The 27,338-nt window shown below is 47.3% G+C and overlaps 1 protein-coding gene across 1 annotated transcript in view; it reads right to left on the reverse strand.

Moving 5' to 3' along the window:
* Nucleotides 1-1,934: 1,934 nt before the first annotated feature.
* The window catches only part of LOC119433301 (DNA-binding protein RFX2-like), a 92,017-nt gene continuing 66,613 nt past the window's right edge, over nt 1,935-27,338 (reverse strand). Inside the window, 4 exon segments of the mRNA XM_049659137.1 lie at nt 1,935-11,339; nt 14,861-15,014; nt 15,712-15,920; nt 17,897-18,046. Of these exon segments, the coding sequence (XP_049515094.1) occupies nt 11,106-11,339; nt 14,861-15,014; nt 15,712-15,920; nt 17,897-18,046 (747 nt within the window). The 3' untranslated portion in view covers nt 1,935-11,105.

Consider the following 27,338-nt stretch of genomic DNA (forward strand, 5'->3'; position numbering starts at 1 on the left):
TCGGTTTCTCTAGAAGCTAACTTGGATATTTGGCGAACAAACTGTCTTCTGATGGAGGCCACAGTCTGAAACGTGGCACCAATGTGATTAGCACTCTTAGGATACTTGACACTGTGAGACTAATTTTATTGTATTGAATTAAAACATGTTTTACAACATTCACACTTCCTAAACAAGCATGATCGTTCCATGCAAAAAAAGCACCCGACATTCAGTGATTCCGGCAGTATCCTTTAGGACGCAAAATTATAGTGGTTTGGAGAGCAAACCGTTCGTTTACCCTCGCGTGATTGGTCAGAATCATGTTTTCGTCAGCAAAACGCTGTCTGAACCGCTATAAGACCACACTCGTGAGTAACTGCTTTTCGGTTTCTCTAGAAGCTAACTTGGATATTTGGCAAGCAAACTGTCTTCTGATGGAGGCCGCAGCCCGAAACGTGGTAATGATGTGATTAGCACTCTTAGGACACTTGACGCAATTTCTGGCGGCTGGCTATCTATTGCTACGCGTCTTCTGCTAGTGAAAGGAAAGCGGTCGCCGGGAGAAGACCATGAAGAGAATGGTGTCATTAAATTGGTCAAAACCATATCTATCTAAATTGGTCTTTTTCTATTCGACTAACTGACTTCACGCCTATCTTTCAGGCGCAATTATTGGCAATTGCCTTAGCTGTACGCAAATACGATCATCTGTCATGAGCCGTAATTTTAACCGGTTTTCTGTCTGTCTGTTCTTCACTAACCACGTCCAAATAGATTCATTAGAAACAGTCTCTTCTCTCCTCCCAAGACATTTACGCCTCGTTCGTTTAGTGCGGGTGCCATGCCACAAAGGTCTGGTCTTAAACGAATATGCAGATGCACTCACAGTAGCATCCCGCAATGGTCCTGTAATCCCTATTTTACCTACGTCCGTTTTCATCACTGCGGCGCGATTCAGAAAATATACTACTACAAGAAACTTCGCCAGATCATCGTTGTCAACATCTGATTTCTTGCATCTCAATTTTTCTTGGAACAACAAATCATGCTCCACTAGAAAAATTGAAGTAACGATTACGAGACTATGGTGCCGAGTCGCCCCACTGAACTTTTGCCGCCATACATCTGGTCTGGCTCTATGACCTTTGTGTCCTTTATGCAATGTAAGCGAATATCTGCAACGCTTCTTTTTGACATGTCGCCGGTTCATTATTTGAAGAAAAATATGTTTAGAAGAACCCGTCCATAACCTTCGCTTCAATTTGGCTCTTCCGGTAATGCTTTGCTTTAGGCCTACCGCACTTGGCTACAGCCACAGGAACGTTTGTGAAGGCCTCTCCAACTTTCTCCGCGCGACAAAAACAAGTGCATCCTAAAATTGTTATTTTTACCTAATATGCTAACATAATATTTAGTGTAGTACTTAGATATTCAATCGTATATATATATATATATGAGGATAAATTTTAATTCACATTTACAAGATACTTCACGTTTGGTGGAGGTATTGTTTCCACATGTGGCGGTCTTCTCTCTTATCTTGTAATACTGCTTTCTAGCAACATGTATAAAAACCATCGGTTTTCCGCATTAAGCTCAGTTGGAAGTAAGCGCATGTTTGTGTTTCTCGTTGTCCCGTCTTCGTTTGCGCTAACTAATCACATACAAGAGGGCGCCACTCAAACTTTTCAGGGCTAATAACAGCACTATTTACATGGCTTCCACTGCACTGCCTTCTAAGTATGAAAGAGCCATATACAGTAACTCTGAAGTATGAAATGGAATGTAGAAATTCTTCAAAGCAGCCGGACCATGCATGACGTGGGCTGAAGCAGCGCCTCTCCATCGCCTTGGCGATGGGACGCTCTTCTCCAACGCACTGCAGAAGGGCCTTCCAATGCAGAGGCGGGAGTAAGCATCAACCTGTTGGATGCAGACACTGAGACATTGCATTCGGTTTCAGCGTCAAATCCTTTAGTGTCTTTTATTCACACATGCACACACACAAAACAAGTGCAACAAAAAGTGTAGTTCTTGCAATGTTCTCTATACATTCACACAAAGCACTATAAATAATAATGGTAATGGGCTTGACTTTGGCCACGAGAGAGAAAAAAAAATGTATGGAAATACAGGTTAGAAAGAGCAACACACTTAGATCGCATCAGTCAAAATAGAACTTATCTTTGCATTCAAAAGAAAAAGGAAAAAGATAACGAAAATGAACATGTGGACTGCACACAATCGCCTTGACATAGCTCTAAATGAATCATATTATTGAATAATAGTTTCACTAAAACACTTTCCAAACCACCCGCTTCTCGGCCAATTCCCTTTGGTCAGCAAGCGAGCGTCATTCCTAGGAAACAAGCTTGCCCGGGCCGCAAAAGAAATTCCATGAAGTGGCAATCGTGGCGACTTATCATAAATGAGTTATGACTCAATGATGGAGTTAAATGTTGCAGGAAATAAGGGACACATTAAGTTGGCCACACTGGCTTTGTTATTACCCACCAAACTCTGAACATTTTTATTCCATGCCAATCGAAATACAGCCACCCCACAGTACACAGGCTGTATTCACATTTGAAATGCGGTCCGATACTAAAACCAGCGACCAGATGCAAGGAATCTCAACAATGGTGAACACCAAGTCCAGGATGAGCCCTAAATGTTCTCTCACAAGGTTACGTACCGCTTGACAAAAGCAATAGAAATCGTTTGATGTTGCTGCAACAATAGATCAGAACACAACTGAAATGATGACAGAGACGATCGCTAATGTGCTATAAAAGCAGGATTTGGCTTTATCAAAGCGGTTAATGGCCGCAAGGAAATTCACAAGCTGACCAAGCGCTCACATTTCCTGCACAATGAAAACGTACATATACATTTCTCAATTTTCGGCCACCAAACCGGGGCACACTTTTTTTCTCACACTTAAAACAGAATGGAGGGAACGTTGCAAGTTCCAATGCAGAAATTGTGTATCCGCCAAGGCCAAACCATCTTAAAGAGTATCGCACAAAAACAGAACAACCTCATTGCAACATCTGCAGTAGATTGAAGCCATTTTTCTTGTTCTCCTAACCATTTCATTCCATCCTGTTCGTTGCCTCACTACGATGTCCAATGGCCTAAAGAAGAGTCTGTAGTTTCCTAGTCGAGACATGTTCAAAAGCCGCAAGTCTTTCAAGAGTTTCATGTTTCACAAAACCTTGCTACATGTTGATAGATAGAGTACATGTTGGGGTCAGTTAACAGCTCCCTAACCAACCTTGGCCTGAAATCTATGTTGGTGAGGCACAAGCTCTTCTCTCTTCTGCAACAATTGTAGGCTTCACATATGCAATAATAATTTGCAGACGGTACATGAAAAAGATGATCAAATGAAGACATGAGCAACAATACGAATTGTAAAGTTGTGTGGAGCGACTGCATTGTGAACTGTCACTACAGAGAATACTGGACGATAAAAGCACATGCCAGTAAGTGCACGACTCTCCTGTAGGCACCATGAAAAAGACAGGCGACAGTGCCACAAGAACAGTCTGGCTGAACTGAGCACATAGACATGTAAGCATGCACAAAATTTGCACATTCTCCAAGTAACAGTCACATTACACAAGAGCATGTTATCAAACATGTTTTCTCAATAAGACCCTGCATATCATACTGTACATTAAAAGAAAAGTTGATTCTTCATTAATGCAGGCACATCATATAAATCATACCTTAGCAATGACTAGACTCTGTATGCTTTCTTCTTTATCAAAGGGCGCACCGTTCCAAAACCTGATAAACCGGCGCACAAAAGCGTGCTTCTTGTGAACAAGCTACACATTGAGGGAAAGAGACACCAAAAATAAAGCCTTACAAATGTAGTAAACGTGGTTCACATGATGCAATCGTGATGCCAGTGTATTTCGCCAATCGGGTAGTCGTAATTGCACCTGCACCAACTTTTCCATTCAAGACGCTCCAGGCATACGTTTCTCCAACTTTAATTTCGTGTATCCTGTGGATCTTTAGTCTGCTCAAATCCCAGCCAATGAGGCATCAAAAGCACTGCTGAAATAACACTGCTGAAATAACACTGCTGGACCAAATTCATACACAATGCATCTGAATTACATCGTCGTGTGGGCTCACAATGCTGCTATTGGCACTCTCGTATCGAGTCAATGCTTGATGGCCGCCTTACTGTAGGTTGTGTGTTGTGCCCCGAGCATAGGGCCGATGCTTTCTAGATGAAAAAGCCCAACGCTTATAGTTCTGGTGCGATAGTGGTGGTTTGATGCTGCCATTACAAAAAGCATGCGGCAATGAAGAAAAATTTGGATAAGCATTGCTGCTCATTTACGTCACTTTCATTGTCTTAAATGGGCGCATGAAAACAAATAAGTTTAGCCTACCAGCGCCGTCAGAAGATGCTTGGCAAGCTCAAAACAAAGCAAAACATTGGAGGTGGGTCCCACTTCCAACTTCCCGCAGCCTCAATGTGTGCTGGTGGATAGTTATTGAATTCGAAAGTACGCCAAGATATAAAATCATGTTGACTATCAGGTAGCTATTCCTGGCTAAAAACAGTTAAGACACGTGACTTTGAGCCCCAAATTGAAGAAAACCAGTTGCAGATCAAGTTTCATAATCGCTGCTGGTGATATACGTCTACGAGTCCGATGCAGAGTTTTGCGAAAGTGATATTAGCAACTCTAAAAATGACCGCTTGAGAATACCGCCCCTGTGTGCTTGATTTCTGTGGCCAATGAAGCGCAAATGGCAACAACACTGAGCTGCTTTCATTATGAAAGCACATTAAAGAAATTCCTGCTTGTGAGGGTAAACCCTGCACATCTCCCCTTTTTCTGATCACAAATGTGGGGGCCATGGTATATTTTACTTTTATGAATCGGCAGCACGTTACATTCAGGTGCACTTTTCTTTTCTCGCTTTAAACCCCCGAAAATTAGGCGCGCATTAGATTCGGGGGCGCATTGACAGCATATTTATATGGGATGCAGCTTTGTTATAGCATGACAAAGAATAAAACTTTCCTTGAACCCATTGCCATTTCACATGCCTCACTTTTGGTGTCTCTTTCTCAGGAAGCAGGTGCGATGTGACGATGGAAACAGACATGCTTAGACACGTAGGTGCGAGTTGGGTAATTATGCTACATGATGTGCTGATGAAGTTGCCGGCACATACCTTTGCCCAATCCACACGTGCAAGGACATTCGCACTCCGCTGCACGCCATGAGGAAATCATGCCCTGATCTAGCGACTGTACAGAATGCGCGCAATGAAGCGCGACACATGCAGCTAAGGCATCAATCATCCTTTCACGCGTGCTCACTCTGGGTGTGACAGCGATCCGTGTTTGTGACAGCACTGACTAGGAATGCACCTGTTTTTATGTGCGACAAGTATTCATGGACAGGAGCCATGTCACAAAAAAAAAAAAAAACACTCCGTGCCATTGTTAACACACAAACTAAAGCCTTTAAAAGGTCCTCTGGTCAGGCAACACTCTCTTATTTTTGCACGGCCATGATGTCCTTCTTATTCAACCCACAACAATGAAAGAACAAGGAAGATGTGATAGCTAAAGAAATGTAATGCACTAATTAAAACTTCTGGCTCAGTGTTAATGCTCTGCGCTTAGAACAACACAGCCACATTAGTATTTAGAACTAACACGATTCCATGAAAAGAAAAAACTAAACAAAACCTAAGCTATAAGTAGCAGGTGCTTGAGACCTGAACATTAAGACTGCTTGGTCAGAGATGAAAACTAATATTTACCAATGTCATGTATTCAGTGCTTCAGACAAATCTGCCACAGTAGCATCGCATCCTGGATAGACTTCAGGAAAGAAAGTCCCTGAATCTATTAGGGCACCAAACAATGCATATAGCAGGCTGCATATAAGAAGTTGGCCCTGAAGAAATCGCGCAACCTTTCAGCTTTTTCTTAAAACAGGCAACAAAATGCAGTGCTCATAAGCACAGCTCTTAAAAATGTAAACTGCAATTTGTATGGGCATTGCACGAACACTAGGTCACTTTCAGCACAGATTGTGGCGGTTGCAAATCATACATAACATTACACCCAGGCTTATCACAGATGTGGACTTGTCTGCTCTAAAAAATGTCCGCCATACTGCACACATGCCCAGAAATTACTGCTATCTCAACACACACTTTCATCACCCAAACACAGCAGTGATAGACTGCTTAAGACTTAAGCGCCATAAGTTGGTCCCTAAGTAGGTACGGCACTAAGTGTGGAATGTCCTACAGCAACTCCACCTGCTTTGACAAGAGCACCTGTGGCGGTGATCAGAGCATGGCTCAGCCATCACATGTGCTCAAATTTGCCAGATGATGGTCTGCAACCCAGACCAGCCTATTCAAAAGTGGGCACTGTCAATGTTCGTCATGAGTTGCAACAAGCAAGCTGTGCCCGGAGCCTTCTTTCCAGCAAGCAAGCGTTAAAGTGCCCCTCACCAGAAACCACAGGAAATTTTGGTTATACACTGGAAGTTGTAGGGTGCGGCCTAACGGGCATATGTTACGACAAGAATTTTTCAAATTGGTTCATTATTAGAGACGATGGGTGAAATTGAAATGTTACGTTGCCATGCTGCCAGAAGGCAAGCTTCCCTGTCAGCATAGACACTCTTTTCCTTTGCCTCGACTAGCATCCGCAAGTCACATTCCTTCCCTGCCTTCTCCCATACCATAGACTGCATCTTGTCTGCGTCTTCCTGTATCATGTCTCTTCCTTTTTCACGGCACTGTGCACTCCGTTCGAGTGGTGGTTTTACACATTCTACATTGGACGATTTACTGAAGTCACATGCCATAATCAGCAACGTTGCAGGCAGTGTGTCTGATGTAGAGACGCTTGTGTGCGACCCCGACTCTTCAGCGAGAAGCTGGGCTCTCTCGGGAGGAAGGGCTTTCGTTAGAAATTTTCAAAGTATCGAACCGTCATGCTGCGGTTTGATACTTTGCAGACACGATCATTAGGGCGTGGTTTACTAACTGTGCTTGTCTGTTGGCAGTGCCCAAACCTGGCAAGGGGCCCATTAGCAGGTGATGTGATCGACAAAAAAAGTTGTAGATTTGGCTGTACCAGCAATGTGCATCAACCCTACTGCTTTCCACCGCATGCTATTTTTAGATGCCGTGTGCTTAAATTCTGATGTGATAAATCACTGGCCCACTGCAGAGCAGCAGCTCAGTGTTGAACTTCTCGTTAGGTTAATCAGGGGAATGCGGGCAATGGAAATTCAAGACGATGAGCAACACGAGAACAAGATGAGAGCAGGAGCCAACGTTTCGACAAGTGGACTTGTCGAAACGTTGGCTCCTGCTCTCACCTTGTTCTTGTGTTGCTCATCGTTAGGTTAATGTGCTTTGCATTAACATGTGTTACTGCCACCCATAGAGCTTACACTATTACCTACAGGAAAAACTGCTGCTGCGACGCAGTTGTATTCCTGAGAATGCCGGGATGTGCCGGCTTCAGACTAACATCGTCCTTGGAGAGCCAGAACTCGTTGAAGGTGTGCCTGGCTAGCACCGTACCGTTTGTCACAATAGTTAATTTTCTACTAAAACAACAAGTAAAAAGCTGTTTTAACTTTAATATTACACAAAAACATGCTTTATTCAATCATGAGGACTTGTGCTTGGATGTACAATTATACGAAACGTAAAAAGTATCAGTGGCCAGCTAAAGTTTGAGGACAAACGACAAGGTCCGCACTCACTTTGTGACAGTTTGTTGTCTATTCTTCCTTTTCATCCTTTGATTATGCACTGCAGGTGAGTAAAACTTTATTGAAAATGTAATGCGGATAAATGAAAAGATTTTATATTAGGAAAGCTTTATCTGTGCAGCCGTATCCACGTTTTAGGCCTTTCCTCGGTCAACAAAAGCCTTGCACATGCATTCCCACGACAGCACAGCGCCCCTTAGGACACTCAGACAGTGGCGCCAGATTTCCCTCTAGGTAATATTGTAAGAAACTCTATGGTGCCACGAGCTTGACTCGGGGAGTCCGCTTCAGTCACAGCTAGCATATTGCAACGCATGCTGAACACGATAGCATATTTCTACATCTGTGCTTCTAGCTTTCCTGTACCCTTGACACATCTCTCATTAGCAGCTCCTTGTTTTACAGTAGATGACATTCTACTATTCTTGGTAAAGAATTGATGTCCCACTACCATTAGGTTTAGCAGAATATACAAAGTAAGGTAAGAACCTGAAAAAGCGTGGACCACCTTTTCTTCAACTAGGGAGTACACACGAGCACATCCTTACGCACCCAATGAAACTAGACGAGTTCATCCATTTTGCAAAACCACTGATAATATGTAACATCATGCTGTCCACTACATTCTTCAGTCAGAACACAAAAAAAGACTGGCATAAGCTGAAGCGCTGTTGGCTGTCTCTTAAAAAGAGCCGTCTTTCACGTGATGTTCGTATGGACTGCCTCAGCTCAATTTCCATTTTGTTGCTGTTTTGAATTGTGCCCATTTGCATTTCACACTTCCACGACTGCATGGTGCCAATGTTTTTTTACATATTTCTGTCAAAACATTACCGTGGTCAACCGAAGATGAACAAAAGCAGCGATGGACAATTCCAAAGAAATAATGCGCACAGGCAATCCTTGTCACGGGCAAATTCAAAACATCCAAGGCACACAAAGCCCGAAAGCACTTCATTTGGTTCAACCTTCAAATAAATCTAGCAAACACCATGGTTGACTCCATGTTCAAAGATTAAAAAAAAAAAAAATTACCTACACGAAAAAAAAAGCACTTCATTTGGTTCAACCTTCAAATAAATCTAGCAAACACCATGGTTGACTCCATGTTCAAAGATTAAAAAAAAAAATTACCTACACGAAAAAAAAAAACCCTTCCATTTTCAAGCTGCACCCTGCGATGAAACAAATATGGCAACTGTTTGGCAACTAAACGCGTAAGTCATTTAAATGATAGTACTATAAATGGCACTGCCTTAAAAAACTGGGCACAATGAAGTACTCGAGTTTTTCAATATAGCACATTAAATTAGGTAGTATCGCATTTATTATGAAATGCAAAGCCCGAGTCATGGCTGCAGCAACGCTCTTGAGAAAAAAATCGGAGAAGGTTTCGCTATTTCAGCAATGCACATAGCCCCTTGCCTTCTCTCTGCTTTGATCACTCTCCGAAGCAGACGACGGAAGGCAGGGGGCCATGCACATTACTAGCCTGGAGTAATCCTCTCTGTTCCTTTCTCAAGAGCGTAGCCACGGTCACGGCTCGTGCTTTTGCAGGTTATATTGAACGCGATAGTACATCCCACACATTCAAGGCCATGGGCTCTCATCTGCACTTTTGTCATGCAATGCGAGCAAAGTAAAAAAGGTACTCCTTAATTAAAGGTAGGGCACGACTAGGATGCAACCAACATCTCTGCAGAAGGCCTGCTCTGCTATTGTAGACATTCAAGGTCACAAATAACACTGCCACAATTATTGTGTTGAATGTTGGCGACTATAACAACTTGACCAACACCAATGTCCTCAGAGCTTAATTATACTCGGCAGAAGTGATGCACTTCAGAAAAAACAATAACACTGAAACAAGCCCTCCTTACGTCCGCCAGTGGGCTAACCGCATCCGCAGCCGACCGGATGACTTAGAAAAAGCCAGTATTTGTGACTACCACTTCAAACCAGCAAGCTTGGGTAACAGCAACTTCAGAGTGCAGCTGCAGTGCCTCTCAAATACACTATCCTACCTGCCATTTCAATATTTACAAATGTTGCGCCTGTTGGTGCGCCATACGAAACAAATCGAGATGAACATTTCCTCAAGATCCGTATCAAAATCATCCATTTGGAAGAGCCCCAGCAGTGGGTTACAGCTCTGTCCGCCTACCTAAGTTCTCGAAGTACACCCTGGAGTCGATGGAAACAATGCTTTCAGAGGTCTCCTCATAATAAATCAAAGGGAGTGCGTAGCAAAGTCATCAAACACTCGGCACATTTCCGGGGCTGTGCAAAGCCAGCATATGAGACAAAGGCCACAAGAACTAGCTGTGGATATGAAAAGACGGACACAGGCGTCAGGTCTATATTCTGTCACGACAGAGGCACGTTTTTTGTCACACAAGTTTGCAGCAGTGCAAACAGTAACGGGTACTTGCACAATGCTTCCTCGGGGTCCATAGAGCAACTGCAAATCTGGGCGCGTGGGTTCATTTGTTTTGGAGCAAGAAGCCCCAAAAAAAGCCACTCGAAAGTAAGGAGACAATATGCATAGCACCTGGTCCTGTCTGGTCCTTGCTTTTGTTTAGGACTGCTTGCCTGGTAAAAAAAAAAAAAAGAAGTTTGACCAGTGCTTTTGTGTACAAACTGAAACTTGAGGGAAGTAGGAGCAATGGCCAATGTCCAGCTCTCTGGTGACTTTACCCTGGCCAAAAGATTTGCCTTTCATTTTTTTCCAGCTGGTTACGACAGCTTCTCCTCTGAGGCATTCAACATATCACTCAACTTTGTGCAATAACACCGTATGTCTCAAAGGTAGCTGACATCCAATACCCCAGGTCTTTAAGACACTTTGCTTGTGGCAATGAAATTGATCGGGCCTGCAGAGTGCCTTTCCCAACCGTGTGTGCAGGCCTTTCTTGCCTTTGCTTTCTGTCCCACTAAACTGACCGAGATGTGTCTAAGTACATAATGGCCAGCAAGTGCAGAGTGTTAGCACGAAACCTGCTTCTCTCACGAACCACGATGATGATGATGATGATGCAACACTACTGTATCAATTCATTACCACCTTTTGATAATAAAACCAAGAGTCTCCTTTTCTTTCACCAGTAAGTAAGGATGTGAGGCTTCACATAGATGACAAGGCCCGCTTCGTCGAGGAGCCATAACGCAACCTTGGCCACACTTCTTAAGTTGAAGACGAGGCAACCACGGCAACGCAGCAGCTCTTGCTCTAAGGATGCGAAGCTGGCAAGAGGAAAAGCACCGGAGGCCTGTCTTCTCCAACCAGATTCAGAGTCGGTTCTTTCACTCACGCAACAGGACCGGCATTGACTAGACGCTCTTCAACTTCTTGACCGGAGAACCCGTGCTTTCACTTTCTGCCATCGGAGCCTGACTCACGATGGTGGCCGGCCAGCCATTGGCGAGAATCATGCTGTACCCTGCCGAGGTCGGACGCGTGGAGCAGTTGCTCGTTGAAGACGAGGATGGCGAAGAACCGTTTTCAACGACTACGTCAGGGCTCAGGGCGTCGCATGACGCTGCCTTGGCTCCCAAGCCCAGGAACTGCGGTGTCAGGGAACAGAAACAAATCAGCGCTCAGAACAAATGTGTCCCCATAAGCTACTGCTTTAAGTTTGATTCGATTTGGAATTCGAATTACCGTATTCACTCGATTGTAACGCGAGTTTTTTTTTCAGATTCTTGCTACCTGAAGTCGATTCTCACGTTACAATCGAATACCGAAATTCAAGTTGTCTAAAGAGTGCAATGATGCCCCCCAATTCTAATCAACAAGTGAAATCAACAAGTGCAAGCGCGCGAGGGACGCGCGCTTTGATGGAGAGCGAACGCGCGGCCGAGAGCAAACGCAACGTCTCCGTCGCGCGAAAGGCCGTGAGGGAATGGGAGTGTGATTTATTCACGTTTGCTTGTGTGCGCTGACACCATGCTTGTTAATTCAGTTAGCGAACGTGTCCAAGTTTATGCAGCTGATAAAACTACTATCCTTATTCCGTATAGCTCTCTACTAATTTGCTATCGCAATTGATGCTTCGCCTTTTGGGCGAAACTGCGATTTTTTCATGCATCCGGTAGTCTCGCGTTACTTGAGTGGTTTTGTTCTCTTTTTTTTTTTTTGCTGGATGCAACAAAAAGTCACCCCTCGCGTTACTTTCGTGGTTTTATTTTTTCTTGATGGATGCAACGAAAAGTCACCCCTCGCGTTACAATCGTGGTCGTGTTACAATACAGTAAATACGGTATTTGATCATTTACTATTCATTTGTATATTTGAGCACACATCCCTACTTTTTAGTAACAAAATTCCATAAAACTTTCGCTCCACTTACTACCGTAAAAACCTGAATATAGGTCGAACTTTTTTTTCCAGAAACCATTGCGAAAAGTCGACCCTCATCTTATATACCTGATATTGGTGGAAAAACTATGGAAGTCTTGCAACAATGGGTGGATGAAGTACCGTATTTACTCGAATCTAGGCCGACTCCGATTCTAAGCCGACCCCCCAAAAGTTCGAAGTCCGAAAAAAAAAAAACTTACCTCGAATGTAGGCCGAACGAAAAAGCGAGGACAGCATTCGCAAAATGAAACAGCATTTATTAAATTTGAACATGCCGAGTTCATTCTATGTCACCATCGCTGCTAGCCTCGTCGCTATCTTCCTTACTGCTGACATCTTCAAAAAGTGCGCTATATTCAGTACCATCCAGCGCATTAGAGATGCTGCATTTTTGGAAGGAGCGCACGTTGCGGCGCACGCAAAAACCATCTCCCGTGGCCCCCTCCAACGACAGACCGATGCCGAAGTTCCGCCCGGTTTGAACGTTTGACGATGCCTCTACGGCTAGCTCAACTACCGTATTTACTCGATTCTCACGCTTCCTCGATGGTAACGCGCACCCGTTTTCCGTGAGGAAAAATTTGGAAAAATAGATTTCCTCCCGATGCACTGATGTTGCGATGAATAAAAAAAGTCGCAGTTTTGCCCGAAAGGCGATGCATCGAATGCGGTAGCAAATTAGTAGACCGCTATAAACAAGCACGGTGTCACGCGCGCTCAAGCAAACATGAACACACCTCGCTCGTTGACCGCGGAAACGAACTGTCAAAACGCTGGAGACGAAGCGCGCCTTCGTGCTAGCATGCCTCTCGCTTCAACGCGGCGAAAACACGGCGCGCGGCGGACTTTACCAGTCGCAGATTGCTTTCAAGATAGGGCCAAGCCTGATCGTATCGCCGGAGTGGATCGTCGCAGATTACGTCCTGTTTCGGTCCACTGAAACCGTTCCGCATTGCTTTGCTGGCGAAAATCCTCTCCTTCTGTTTGCGTCAGTCCCGCTCGCAAGTTTCGGATTCCCCGAACGCCCGTGATGCGGCCCGATTTCCGTCCGTCTCCGCACAGATGATCACTTTCCTTTTAAATGCGGCATCATGATGAACTCGGTACTTCATGCTGATAGATAGAGCAGACGCTGAGAACGTGAAGACAGACGGTAGACTATTGCCTAAGCACGTGTACTGCAGCACACGGAGGAAGCTTCCGCATGCTACGGTAGCTAGGCACGACGCGCGTGCGAGGCGGCCATTTTGAAATGCCGACGCAGAATTAGGGTCGTGTTGAAAGTGCGCGTTAGATTCGAGTAAATACAGTATTCGTTTAGAAAGCGGCACTATAGTGGCATCGCCCATTTGGTGCCATTACGATAACGCCACACCGCGCGCCGATGCTGCACCATACCGATACTACCGATACGACGCAGGTCAAAATGGTGACGTCGCTCGTGTACTTCAGCTGGCTACTGGCGCGGCTAGTAGCGGCTGCGGTACTGACTTTTCTAGATGGCGCTAACTATGCACCATATTTATCAGTTTCAGTTAAAAACTGGCGCGTTTTTTAAAATCCTCGAATCTAAGCCGACCCTAGAGTTTCGTATGTGATTATTTGAAAAAAACTATCGGCCTAGATTCGAATAAATACGGTAAACAGCCGCCTTCGCCATCAGGCTGCTTTTTCACATTTTGTTTCAACATGAGCGGAAGCCGACGGCAATTCATTGTCGCCTTAAAGAAACAGGCGATCGAGTACGCGGAAGCCCACGGCAACCTGGCGGCACAGCGCGAATTTAGAGTATCCGAAAAAAGCATTCGGTACTGGCGGAGGCAGAAGCAGCGTATTACAACTTGCAGCAACCAAAAGAAAACACCATTTCGTGGGCGGACCGCAGCGTATCCAGAACTGGAAGACAAGATTGCGTAGTTCGTCCGGGAGCTGCGTGCAAGATTGCTGCCTGTGACTGCCGAATGCATCCGTTTGAAATCGGTAGAGATCGCGCGCGCCTCTGGACTGATGAGGGCTCAATTCAAGGGCTCGCCATCCCGGGTGCGACGATTCATGCACTACGGCGCCCTACTTCTGTGTGCCAGAAACTGCCCGAAGAATTCGAAGAGAAGTTGATCGAGTTTCAGTGATATGTAATTGCGCTTCGGCAGCAACGCGACTTCATGATGGGACAGACTAGAAACACTGCCAAAACGGTAAGGGTGTCTTTCAGTACTTTTGCCATTGAAGAAGATTTTTTTCATTTTTAGAATTGGTTAGTTGGGGGGTCGACCTATATTCCGGTCCGACCTAGAGTCTGGTTTTTAAGGTACACAAGCCTGGTTACATTTCAAGACCAGACCATTCTCGTAACGTTGGCATTCCACTATCCAGAAGTCAAACTTCTTTGCAGCCCCTTCTTACCACGCACAGCAATTGATTGGAAACACCTTACCGCACCAATTGTAACCAATGAAGATCACGACCAATTCATGAATTGTTTAGCTAACATTATATACTAAGAGGCTTTTGTATTTGTATTGTTGATAGCCCGCTCCCCTCTCTATGACCCTTGGGTATTATGTAAAAAACTAACTAAATAAAAAAATAAATATTCATTTAAACGCTGCACTGAATTCACAGGTGTGTCTCTTTTCTTTCTTGCAACTTTCAATATAAATGGGTCTGACTGTTCTCAGTACTCTGACCAGAGAAACAAAGCAGAAAACAGCGTGCGGCCACCCACCTCTCCCATGACGGCAATGGGTGTCTTTCCCGTGGCCTCAGACACTCGGTGTTCCACCAGGTAGAACATGTACTCATCGTACAGGAGGCGGATCAGGTGGAACGACCCAAAGCTGGCCGCACTCCGCAACGTTAGGTCACGGATCACCATTGAACTGCAGCAGAAAAACACAGGCACAACCAGTTGGCACAGGTAGCAGACGTTATGCAGCTGCACCTCAATTCAGACAGCGCAAAAATGTACCTTTGTTATATCTGATAGTCATTATAAGCAAATCATATAAAACTTTAGTTGTATTCAAAAAATATGAAATAAATGAAGGGGGTGGAGAGAAAATCTGCTCAATGAATGGCTTGAGGAGTTCTCAACCTCCTACAACAACATTGGCAAAAAGACAGAGCAAGAAAGCATAAAAATTGTATTAAGAAGCAAAATTATAAAATATCTACAGTGTGCCCATTTATGATGAATTCCATTAGCATCCTTGGGGCTAGAGACGGTGCTTTGCTGTGGTTACCTCATCTGCAACTTGACAGCGTCGCTGTAAAAGTTACCCAAGATTGTGTCACCACTTATGATGTTGAGCAAGAAAAGCATTGGCCTTGCGAAGGGCACGGCGTACACGGACATATGCAGGCTTGCCAGCTTTGTCCCACCAGCTTGGATGGTGACAAAAGAAAAATGTGCACTGCGTTCCACAGACACGACACTAGCCGAAATGGCATAGGGTCCCACAACGTTTCCAAATGTTTATAGTGAAACTTTTTGGCAGAAACACAGGAAATGAAATCAAGTAAAATAAACCGCATTGCAGTTTGGACGTCTCCCACCATGAAACACAGTGGACGCACCTGTAGAAGGACCACTTGAGCAGGAACTGGCGGGCCGCCCGGGGAAACTCGGGCCGGCCGCGGAACGGCTCGAGCACCTGTCCAACGACACTGTCGAGCCAGGCAGCCCACTGCTCGAGCGAGGTCTGCTGCTGCAGCGTCAGCTTGAAGTCCTGCTCGAGCCGACTCACTAGGCTGTCCTCACACTGGCACACCCACGATGCCTGCTCCTGGAGGGCCAGCACAAATACATGTTAAACCCTGAAGGGCACATTTTAAAATCTGCAACAAAATTTAAAATTTTAAAGTGAAGCTTGCATAGCAAACCTTCCCAGAGTTAGGGTACCGCGACTGCTGCTGTCTTGCCAAGTAGCTGTCACGCAAGACAGCACTCGTGTACCAAACAGGCAGCCTTTTCAGTACTACCGCTACAGATGTGCTCGTTATTGGGTCTCGCTCTACAGAACTACACAGTGAAACAATGAGCAGTACCTAAATACACTCACTGCAACATACACCGTCCAGCACATAATTCCTTTATTAAAGTGAAGCTTTTTATGACTTCTTTCTCAGGGGTTTTGTGTGTCTGCTTGGTCATCTTGCCGAATAAGGTGCAGCAGTCCTGCAGACAGTGCAATAGTAAATTGAGCTGCGATAAGGTGAGCCTGTACGACAGCCGAAATGGACGCAGCTCGGAAAATTTGGACTAATCCCATATGGCGGATTTGGAATAATAAACTCAGTGGAATAGTTTTATGTTATCGCAACCCTGGTCTGATCCAAGAGATGACGAGATGATCCAAGTGACGAAAGGTGGGCCAATCCAAGCGACAGTGTAATCTGCGGTCGCATGGATGACGTGGAGGGAGTCAACACGTCTTCCAGGTACATGATGGCTACGCTGCAACACACTAGGCAAAAGATGAACAGTTTGATAGCATTTAATGAACTACTTTACAAAAGCTTGGTTTCCCATAAGACTCCAAAATGTGCGTTGAATCTGCATAAATTTCTTTCCCCTGATATGCTGCAATAGCGTAGTTGAAACACAGACATACATATGACAGGAAATGGTGCGTAAACGCTTATTTAATAAAAAAAGTTAGGATGACAGAATGTCTACCATCATTCTTTCTTGTGAAAGAAAAAGAAAACACCGCTCACGCAAGAAATGTTTTGGAAAGCGACGAAATACCAATGATTAGGTGGGCTTATCATAAGCCAATCGCACATGACTAGCTGTCATCAAGATTTAGGTGATTAACCCTTGCCACAAGAAATGCAAGCCATGCTCAAAGCTACGGTACTCTCATAAATCTTCACTCTCAAAGCTGAAACAAATTCGCCCATACAATTACCCAGACACTGAATATTTATTTATTTGATATAGTATATGACGTAAACATTTAAAGGGACACTAAAGAGAAAGAAATAAGCTGTGCTGTACAGTTGACTTCCTTAAGCTGTGGCTTCACGATAGCCACACATCAAGGCAAGATTTTCTGTCATTCCAAGTTTCATTATCTCCTAGAGAAAAGCCTGTCTCCTCTCCCACCCCTGTGGGTTGAAGCTGTGTAGTGCGTAGTGATACGGCACAAATCACTGTTGGGATTTTCGCTTACGTCGCGTTTGCTCCGTCAACATTGCTCATGCCAGGGCTGCTTCGTCCATGCTGTGATCCTCTGTCGTGTTAATGCTAGCTGCCAAGTGCTCCCATTCATGTCATGTGACTGAATCATCCACAATCATGCCCGTCATGAGAATCCAGCTTTATCAGCATCGCCAAAAAAAGAAAGGGGGGGGGGGTGTATAAAGCTGCTGGATGAAGATACATTGTGGATGAATTGTGCACCTGTGATTGGAGAATGCTTTTGCACAGATTTGAGCATCGTTATATGCAGTTATTTCAGCGGGTTATACACATGGATATCTTTTTTTTTTCTTTTTTCGGCTTATTGTAATTGAGGGTGCAGGTTATGCACAGTGGCGAGTTATACGTGGAAAAATACAGCAATTCTTGCCATGTAGCAGCACACAGGACCTGTCATTTGGTGTATCGACTGTCATTACTACCTATGAACAAAAGTTTTCCATAAAATAGCAGTCTAAGCAGCTTTCAAGAACCTTGAAAGTGTGCAATACTGAGTGAAATAATCCAACAAAGCACTCCCTACAGGACATTTATTCCAACTGTCCCCTGGCGTACCTGGACGTTGTGGAAGTCGACCCGGTTGAGGTCGGAGAGCATCTGGTTGATCTGAGATGAATTCTGGAGCACCGCCCGTGCTGCTTGCGCCAGGTGGTTGAGCGAGGTGTACCGCCGCAGTGTTTGTGCAAAAGCACTCACAGCGCCGATCTGCAGATAGGCAAGCACACGTCACAGTTAATGGTGGCACTAAGCAATAATAACAGTAAGCACTAAGTCAAAACCCACAATAATGAAATCTCGAGGCAATGAAATGCTCGCTGCGACGAAATATTTTCGAATCCCCGGCGAATGCCCATAGGAGTCAATGCATTTCGTATCTCGCAACAATTTTTTTTTTACAGCAATCCCGCATTTATGAAATTCGCATCTAGAATAGACGTGAGTGTCACCCGCAGGGGGACGACGCTATCATGAAAAGCGCTGGCAGTGGGGAGCGATTGGTTTGTCTGCCTCTCACTTCAACGCGTCTCCAAAACTCCACATTACGCAACCTCCAGCACTAAATAAGAGGGAAGACAGCGCCCACGATGCTACGCATTCTCAACACGCCAACTCTATGCACACGCAACAGATTACCTCCAAAATAGGGCAGGCAGGCTGCGTATGTGCACAGCCATGGCTGCCCTAAAAAAAGATATGCGCACCAACCTGCCCCCCGTCCTTGCACGTGCTTGATCGTGTCCCAGCGAGCTCGCTCTACTCCTCCCTTTCCCCTTGCTCCCACAGGAAGACAGCACTTATCAAACCACCATCCTTCTCGGCACACCCTTTCAAGCTTTCACTCACAATCAAAGCATACAGTGCCTGGAACGTGATTGGATCTTATCGCACTTGGACTTTAAATGGAACAGGATGATCCTCCGCTTTGGTGGTCGCTCTTGGTCGCAAGGCGTGCGATTTGAGAGGTGTGTTTGCAAGCAGCCACTTGTGATTCTGCCATATGACCAAGTGTACGCCCAAGGAAGTTTCCGTTTATTGTCTCGTATTTCCATTGCGGCGACCATGAAATTTCGTTGCAGTCGCCGACTGATTTTCCAGACCTTGCGGGGACCGAAAAGTAGTCCGAAAAATTTAACAGTACAAAAAACTTGTTCGCCCCCCAAAATTAAATTTTTATTAAGCTTAGAGCGGCTTCAAAAAATCTCTAATAATGCCCTGCCTCATACTACACTTCGAGGCGATCAGATTTGCTTGGATTTGTGCAACGTCGCCGCAGTGGCGATCTCCGCCTTGGGTCTAGCGAAGGCACAGTAGGTGGCACCGATCACACAAATGCAAAGCTGCACAAACACACAAAGGTGTGGCGTCTCCAAGACACACCTGCTCTGTTGGACACACGACACGGAAAATAGCAACCGAAACTTTAAAAATGAATCCTGCATTAAGTGATTATGATGATAGTGCTGACCGAAAAAAAGAGAGAAAAAAAAGTGCCGTCACCTGCAGCGTTTTGTCAGCCAAGGATGAGCAGGCATGTCCTCCGAGACAGGAGGATGGCGCATGTTCTCTATTGATAGCATGCGTCTCCCAATCTTGGAGGCTATAGAGCAGGCCACATGAAGCCAGGACTATCCAAACCAGCAGAAACAACATGGTGGCTTTTAAGATTGGGTAGCGTGGCTTGAAACGAGCGATTTAGTCCGAAAAATTGAGTTTTGGGGCCTAAATTCTTCCGAAAAATCAGTTGCGGAAATGCATTAGCTCTATGGGAACCTTGATGGTGTACAGTGCAGTCCACTTATAATCATATCGAGAAGAACAAGAAATCCGATCCCTATAACCGATCATCGCTATATCTGGACTACCGAAAAAAACAACAACAAAAAAACGAATATACCTTTGGAGTTCCGAAACCGAAATTGCCACTTGCAATAAAAAATTGACGTTGTAGAAAGCGGGCTGTGAAAAATAAGTTTATACCTCTAAATAGCGCCTCAATCGTTAGGCGCACTGAAATAGAAATCTGCACTTCTTCTCGTGGAAGTTTCGGATTCACAACCGCCGTGTGCATCGCGTCCGTCAGCTGCGCGAACAGTGGCAGATATAATTTAGCGTGCATGAATTCAATGAGCGACTCGATTGACGACGTTGCACTTTGGTTGAACATCGGGGTCAGTGTCAAAGACGGGGCCATTGTCATTCTCGTCGTCACTGCTGCTGCTGTCGTCACCTCCGTCGCACACCGCCGTCTGTCGTGACAACGATTGCCCCATCCGAGCCTTCATGATCGTGGCGCTCCCAGTTTTCATAGTCATCGATATCATCGACTGCGCGAGCTCACACTTCTTTCAGTCTTGCAAAATTTGCAGTTTCGTCTAACGCGGCGCACACCTCCCACTGATTCCGTGCTCGTTGAGAGAGAGAGTGGGAGGGAGCGCAGGCGCCCCTCGCTTATCGCTTTGTTCTGCTTCCCTCTCCTCTTCTATGGACGCTCGCATGACCACCGGCGATGCGGGCGCGAAGCAGCTGGTGCCATCTTGTGCACGCTGCTCCAAATTGCGATGCTCTCCGTGGCTTTCGCAATCGGTGCGCGGGCGGGATGGCGTGGAGATTGGCGGCAGTAATGGCACGGTAATGGCGGCAGATACGAACTCGCGTAGGCAAACTTTTCGCCCTGTCTCGGTTAGGGACAACTTAGGATTGACGGCAGTAATGGCGTGGTAATGGCGGCAGATACGAACTCACGTAGGAAAATTTTTCGCCCTGTCTCGGTTAGGGGCAACTTAGGAACGCAAATTTCACAATTATTCTGGATGAAAAATGCCACCCAGAAGCAAAATTTTCATCGTTATATCCGATATGTGGTGAAGAACACGTCATTATATATGTTTTTTTTTCTCATAGCCCTCATGCATAAGTTGGTAATTTCAAGTCAACTCATCGTTATGACCGATATATCGTTATATGTGGTATCGTTCTACAGTAGAGCCCTGCTGATACGTTTTTCACGGGACCATAAAAAAAAAAAAAACAAAAAAAAACGTAAGAGCCGGGAAACGCAAGAGCTGAGAAACAGGAAAAATTTAGAAATGGGAGTAGTGTTTAACTGCACACAATATTATTTTAATTATTAGGTGCGAAAAAAAGTCATAGTTTCGCCCGAAAGCCGAAGCATCGATTGCGATAGCAAGTTAGTAGACAGCTATACAAAGTAAGGATAGTAGTTTTATCATCCGTATAAACTAGCAAACATTCACTTATTAACTATATTAATAAGCATGGTGGTAGTGCCCACATGCAAACATGAACACATCACACTCGATGAGCGCGGACACTCGCTGTCAAACGCTGGCTTGTGGAAGCGCCGCTGCAGAAGCGAGCGAAGTGCCTTCGTGCTGTTGTCTATCACTTTAATGCAAACCGAGTGCTGAGAACACACAGCACGCTCAAAGCTACGAGCTGCCGACGCACCTACACTGCCTAGACTCTGCCCCAACGCAGATAGCTTTCAAGATCTGCGTGACCGTGCGCCGCCGCGCAGTATGCAGTTGATGCCAGAGTACAGTACAATGCTGCCCGCTATCCCTCCCCCCTCGCTCCCTTGCCGGTGCCTTGAGTGCAACGGAAGAAGGCGTGCTTCCTCCCTGCTTTTCTTTCTTTCGCATGCGAGATTTAGGCGCGGTCGCTGGCTCCCCTCGCACGCTTTCACTCGCACATACAGCATACGGCGCGCGGCGACGGCGTTATCGTCCTTGGACTTTATACGGAACATCTATGAGCCAAAACCAATTAGGGCCACAACGCGTCATAGACACCATCTTTAGATAGCAAATACAGATCTCAAGGGCCATACATTTGCTGGCGGAAACCGAAAATACATCATAGTTGTCGCCCACGGCACTTTGGGTGGCCAATGCCATCGTCAACCCACCAAGCCAAGTGACATGAAAAGTAAAAATGGCCGCTCGCAATTTGCAACGTATGATGCGGGAACAGTCCCACAGTTGTGACGCAACAGCGGAGTTACCAATGCATTGGGTTCTATGGGAGCTGTGCTGGGACCGGCCGAAAACGACATAACAGCCGGGAAAATGCAGCACCCGGGAACGTAACTGCGGGGTTCTACTGTATATGGACTGCACTGCACTTATGAAGTCCGGAACACCCATCAATACCGAATTTTTGGAGTCCGAAAAATCTGTCGGCGACTGTATTGACACGTACACATGTTTATCTTTCACCGGTAGCCGCTTTCAACATTGGCTGACAAATGTTAAACGTTATCGCTCGGCGCAGGACGCGCCTGCATTGGAAGCTTCTCGGACGTTATCAATGCTTCTATCCGTCGTCTGTGGTCACCGACGCCCATGTAATCTGATTGTATGAGCGACGCGAATTGTCTAGAACTTTCTGGAAGACACGCGGGCATCAGGGATTAATCTGGAACCTTCGATGACTCAGGTATAAAAGCCGACGCGTTTCGCCGCTGATCAGATTTTCGCCGATCGCCGACTGTGTTCGCCGCTATCGTTGTGCTTTGAGTGTAGCTTGCTTTTGTGGGCACAGGTTCGCCCAATAAACAACCAGTTTCGTCATACACAGTTTTGTGACTGTTTTCTCTACCGTCACTACTACGTGACATCTGGTGGAGGTGCTAGTTCGTTCATGCACCGAACGCCCCCGCAAAGCCGCGACCCAAGCCCGAAACCGGAGAACGAGACCAACGTCGCCAAGGACCAGCGAGCTAGCCGTAGGCAGCAAGGACTTGTGCCGGAGTTCGGACTTCTTCCCGAAAAGACCACTGCAATCAAGGCCAAGTCAACGACCAAAATGGCAGCACCAGCGTCCCCCATCCTGCTGCAGCAACCTCGGGAGCCACCGACTTTTCGTGGATCATCGGCTGAAGACCCTGAAACCTGGCTGGAGACATACGAGAGGACCGCGACGTTCAACAAATGGAGCGACGATGACAAGCTGCGCCATGTGTATTTTTCATTAGATGATGCTGCTCGGACCTGGTTTGAGAACAGAGAGACCACCCTGGTGACGTGGGACCTATTTCGTGAGAACTTCACGAGGACTTTCACGAATGTCGTGCGAAAAGAAAGGGCCGAAGTTTTATTAGAAACCAGAGTGCAATTGCCGAACGAGAACATCGCAATCTTCACGGAGGAGATGACTCGCCTCTTCCGCCACGCCGACCCCGATATGTCAGAGGAAAAGAAAGTTCGGTTCTTGATGCGGGGCGTCAAAGAGCATCTATTCACTGGATTGATGCGCAACCCGCCCAAGACTGTGGCAGAATTTGTTTCGGAGGCCACAACCATCGAGAAGACCCTTGAAATGCGAGCCAGGCAATACAACCGCCGTGCACTAACAAACTACGCCGAAGCTCAAGCTCTAGGCGCCGACGACCTGCACGAGACGATCAGAGCGGTTGTACGGGAAGAACTACAGAAATTATTCCCAAGATCGCATCCTCAGGTGACTTCAATCGCTGACATAGTTAAAGAAGAGGTTCAGCGATCACTAGAAGTGCCAGAAGTTCCGGTATCGCCTCAACCACAGCCGCAAGCGATGACCTACGCCGCCGTCGCCCGTCGTCAAGGCCCCCCTCCGCGCTCGCGCCAGGGACCCGTAACGCCGCAGTTCCGTCGTCCACCGCCGCCGCCGCCGCCGCCAGCACGCCCACCCGTCGCCCAGCGCAGCTACCAGAGGAAGACGGACATTTGGCGCGCCCCCGACCACCGCCCGCTCTGCTATCACTGCGGGGAAGCCGGCCATGTCTACCGCCGATGCCTATACCGCGAGATGGGCCTACGAGGGTTCGCCGTCAACGCGCCACGTCCACAGCTTGGCGAGCGACCACGTGACATCGCCGACTACCTTGCCGGAGCCCAGTGGCAACCACGACGGCCCTCACGCTCGCCGTCACCAGGCTGCTACATCTCGCCGCATCGCCGCCTGTATGCCGGCCCAACCCGGGGCCGATCTCCCAGCCCATACCCGGAAAACTAAAAGCAGCAACCGATGGAGGTGCGGTTGCTGTACGACGCAATGCCGAAGATCCTCCGCCGCCGACGACGACGACGATTCGCGAATCATCACGACGAGATATCAGCACGCCGCCTAGCAGTCGATGTAGGCACAGGTTCGCCCAATAAACAACCAGTTTCGTCATACACGGCTTGGCAGCACATCAGCAGCCTTGACAGCACATCGCCGCCGAACGAAGACCTTCCGACGCGACGTAGCAGCAGCAGAGCAAGCCGACGCAGCCGTGATCCGACGCCACGAATTAACCGCAACGCCAGACGCCGGTCTACCGATCTAGACGTGCTCATCGATGGTCATAACGTCACCGCTCTCGTCGACACTGGCGCCGACGGCCTGGCAAGGACCCGATATACGGACAGCGGGAGGTCACCTAATAACGCCGGCTGGAATCTGCACAGCGCGAGTCACGGTAAACAACCACACTTACCCGGTGAGCTTCGTAATCCTGCAGCACTGCTCCAGGGACGTCATCCTAGGCATGGACTTTCTACACCAACATGGTGCAGTCATCGACTTAAGGTCCAAGTCGATAACGCTTTCAACACACAAAGCGATACCGCCGGATACATTCATCAGTTACCATGCCTTGAATGTGCTTGAAGAACAAGTCACCGTTCCGCCTCACTCCAGCGTAATGATTTCCGTCGGTACGGAAGTGCCTGCAGACATGGAGGGCGTCATCGAGGGCGATCATCACTTACTGCTGTACCGTGAAATTTGCGTCGCTAGAGGCATAGCTGAGCTACGTGCAGGGAAAGCAACGGTGATGCTCACGAACTTCAGCCCCGAATACAAGCACATTAACAAAGGCACCACGGTTGCCTACATCGACGAAATAGTACAAGCCAGCAGTGCTTTCGCCTTCACGGATTCCAGTGCACCCGCAACGATGACTATAATACCTGAAGCAACTTTCAACGTTAATCAGAACCTTCCCAGGCATAAGAAAGAACAACTAAAAGCTCTGCTCCTGCAATACAAGGATTGCTTCTCGTCGTCGTCAAAAGTTCGACAAACCCCTGTCGCCAAGCACCGAATCATAACCGACGAAAATGTCCGCCCACTGCGTCAGAGCCCGTACCGAGTTTCGGCACGCGAACGCGAGGCCATAAGGCAACAAGTCGACGAAATGCTACGCGACGACATCATCCAGCCGTCCAAGAGTCCGTGGGCGTCCCCCGTGGTGTTAGTGAAGAAGAAGGATGGAACCCTACGTTTCTGCGTCGATTATCGTCGCCTCAACAAGGTCACGAAGAAGGACGTATACCCCCTTCCACGGATTGACGACGCCTTGGATCGACTATACAACGCAAAGTATTTTTCGTCGATGGACCTCAAAACCGGCTACTGGCAAATCGAAGTCGACGAGAGGGACCGGGAGAAGACGGCCTTTATAACACCAGACGGACTGTTCGAGTTCAAGGTCATGCCGTTTGGTCTTTGCTCGGCACCTGCGACTTTCCAACGCGTCATGGATACAGTACTGGCAGGCTTGAAGTGGCAGACTTGCCTCGTCTATTTGGACGACGTCGTTGTGTTTGCCTCAAGCTTCGAAGAACACCTGCGGCGCCTTGAAACAGTTCTTCAAGCAATCAAAACCTCCGGACTCACGTTAAAGCCAGAAAAGTGCCGCTTCGCATATGAGGAGCTCTTGTTTTTGGGCCACGTCATCAACAAGTCTGGAGTGCGCCCCGACCCTCAGAAAACTGCGGCCATCTCCAACTTTCCTCTGCCCGCTGACAAGAAGGCAGTGCGTAGATTTCTGGGACTGTGCGCCTATTACAGGCGCTTCGTCAAGGATTTTTCACGGATCGCCGAGCCACTGACGTACCTCACGAAGGCCGACGTCGAGTTCAAGTGGGAGATGCCGCAAATCGAAGCATTTGAAGAACTGAAGCGACGCCTACAATCGCCGCCCATCCTTGCGCATTTCGACGAAAATGCCGATACCGAAGTCCACACCGACGCAAGCGGCGTAGGACTCGGCGCCGTGCTTGTGCAGAGGACTGATGGACTAGAAAGGGTTGTAAGTTACGCTAGCCGGTCGCTATCGAAGGCAGAAGCAAATTATTCCACAACAGAAAAGGAGTGCCTCGCCATCATCTGGGCTACATCAAAGTTTCGCCCCTACCTCTATGGCAGGCCCTTTAAAGTTGTGAGCGACCACCACGCCTTGTGTTGGCTAGCTAACTTGAAGGATCCTTCAGGTCGCCTCGCACGATGGAGTCTGAGACTTCAAGAATTCGACATCACCGTCGTTTACAAGTCCGGGCGAAAGCACTCTGACGCCGACTGCTTGTCTCGCGCCCCCGTCGAACCGCCGCCACAGGATGACCAGGATGACGACACTTTCTTGGGACCCATCAGTGCCGACGAATTCGCCGAACAACAGCGAGCCGACCCGGAACTAAGGAACCTTGTAGATTACCTGGAAGGCAAGACCGTCACTGTGCCGAAGGTGTTCAGGCGAGGATTGGCGTCGTTTTTCTTGCAAAACGACATTCTCCTAAAGAAGAACTTCTCGCCTCTCCGAGCCAACTACCTCCTCGTGGTACCCTCAGCATTGCGTCCAGAGGTTCTGCAAGCTCTCCATGATGACCCAACGGCTGGACACCTCGGTTTTTCCCGCACGCTCGCAAGGATACAAGAAAAATACTACTGGCCTTGCCTCTCTGCCGACGTCGCCCATTACGTAAGGACATGCCGAGACTGTCAGCGACGCAAAACACCGCCGACAAGGCCAGCCGGACTTCTACAGCCGATCGAGCCACCTCGCCGACCGTTCCAGCAGATTGGGATGGACTTACTGGGGCCTTTTCCGACGTCGACGTCCGGGAATAAATGGATCGTCGTAGCTACGGACTACCTCACCCGCTACGCCGAAACAAAAGCCTTGCCCAAAGGCAGTGCTGCCGAGGTAGCCCGATTCTTCGTTGAGAACATCCTCCTGCGTCACGGTGCCCCAGAAGTCCTCATCACCGACAGAGGTACTGCCTTTACGGCAGAACTAACTCAAGCCATCCTGCGATACAGCCACACAAGCCATCGCCGGACCACCGCCTACCACCCGCAGACGAATGGCCTCACCGAGCGCCTAAATAAGACCATCGCCGACATGCTGGCAATGTACGTCGACGTCGAACACAAGACGTGGGATGCCATCCTTCCGTACGTGACCTTCGCATACAACACGGCCGTGCAAGAAACGACGCACATGGCGCCGTTCAACCTGGTCTACGGAAGGAACCCGGCAACGACGCTTGACGCCATGCTACCGGACGTCACCGACGAAGAAAATCTCGACGTTGCCACCTATTTGCAGCGTGCCGAAGAAGGTCGACAGCTCGCCCGCCTGCGCATCAAGAACCAGCAGAGGACCGACAGCCGACACTACAACCTTCGACGACGCTACGTCGAGTACCAGCCCGGTGACCGTGTTTGG

This window comes from Dermacentor silvarum, chromosome 11, assembly GCF_013339745.2.
Source record: "Dermacentor silvarum isolate Dsil-2018 chromosome 11, BIME_Dsil_1.4, whole genome shotgun sequence".
NCBI lineage: Eukaryota > Metazoa > Arthropoda > Arachnida > Ixodida > Ixodidae > Dermacentor > Dermacentor silvarum.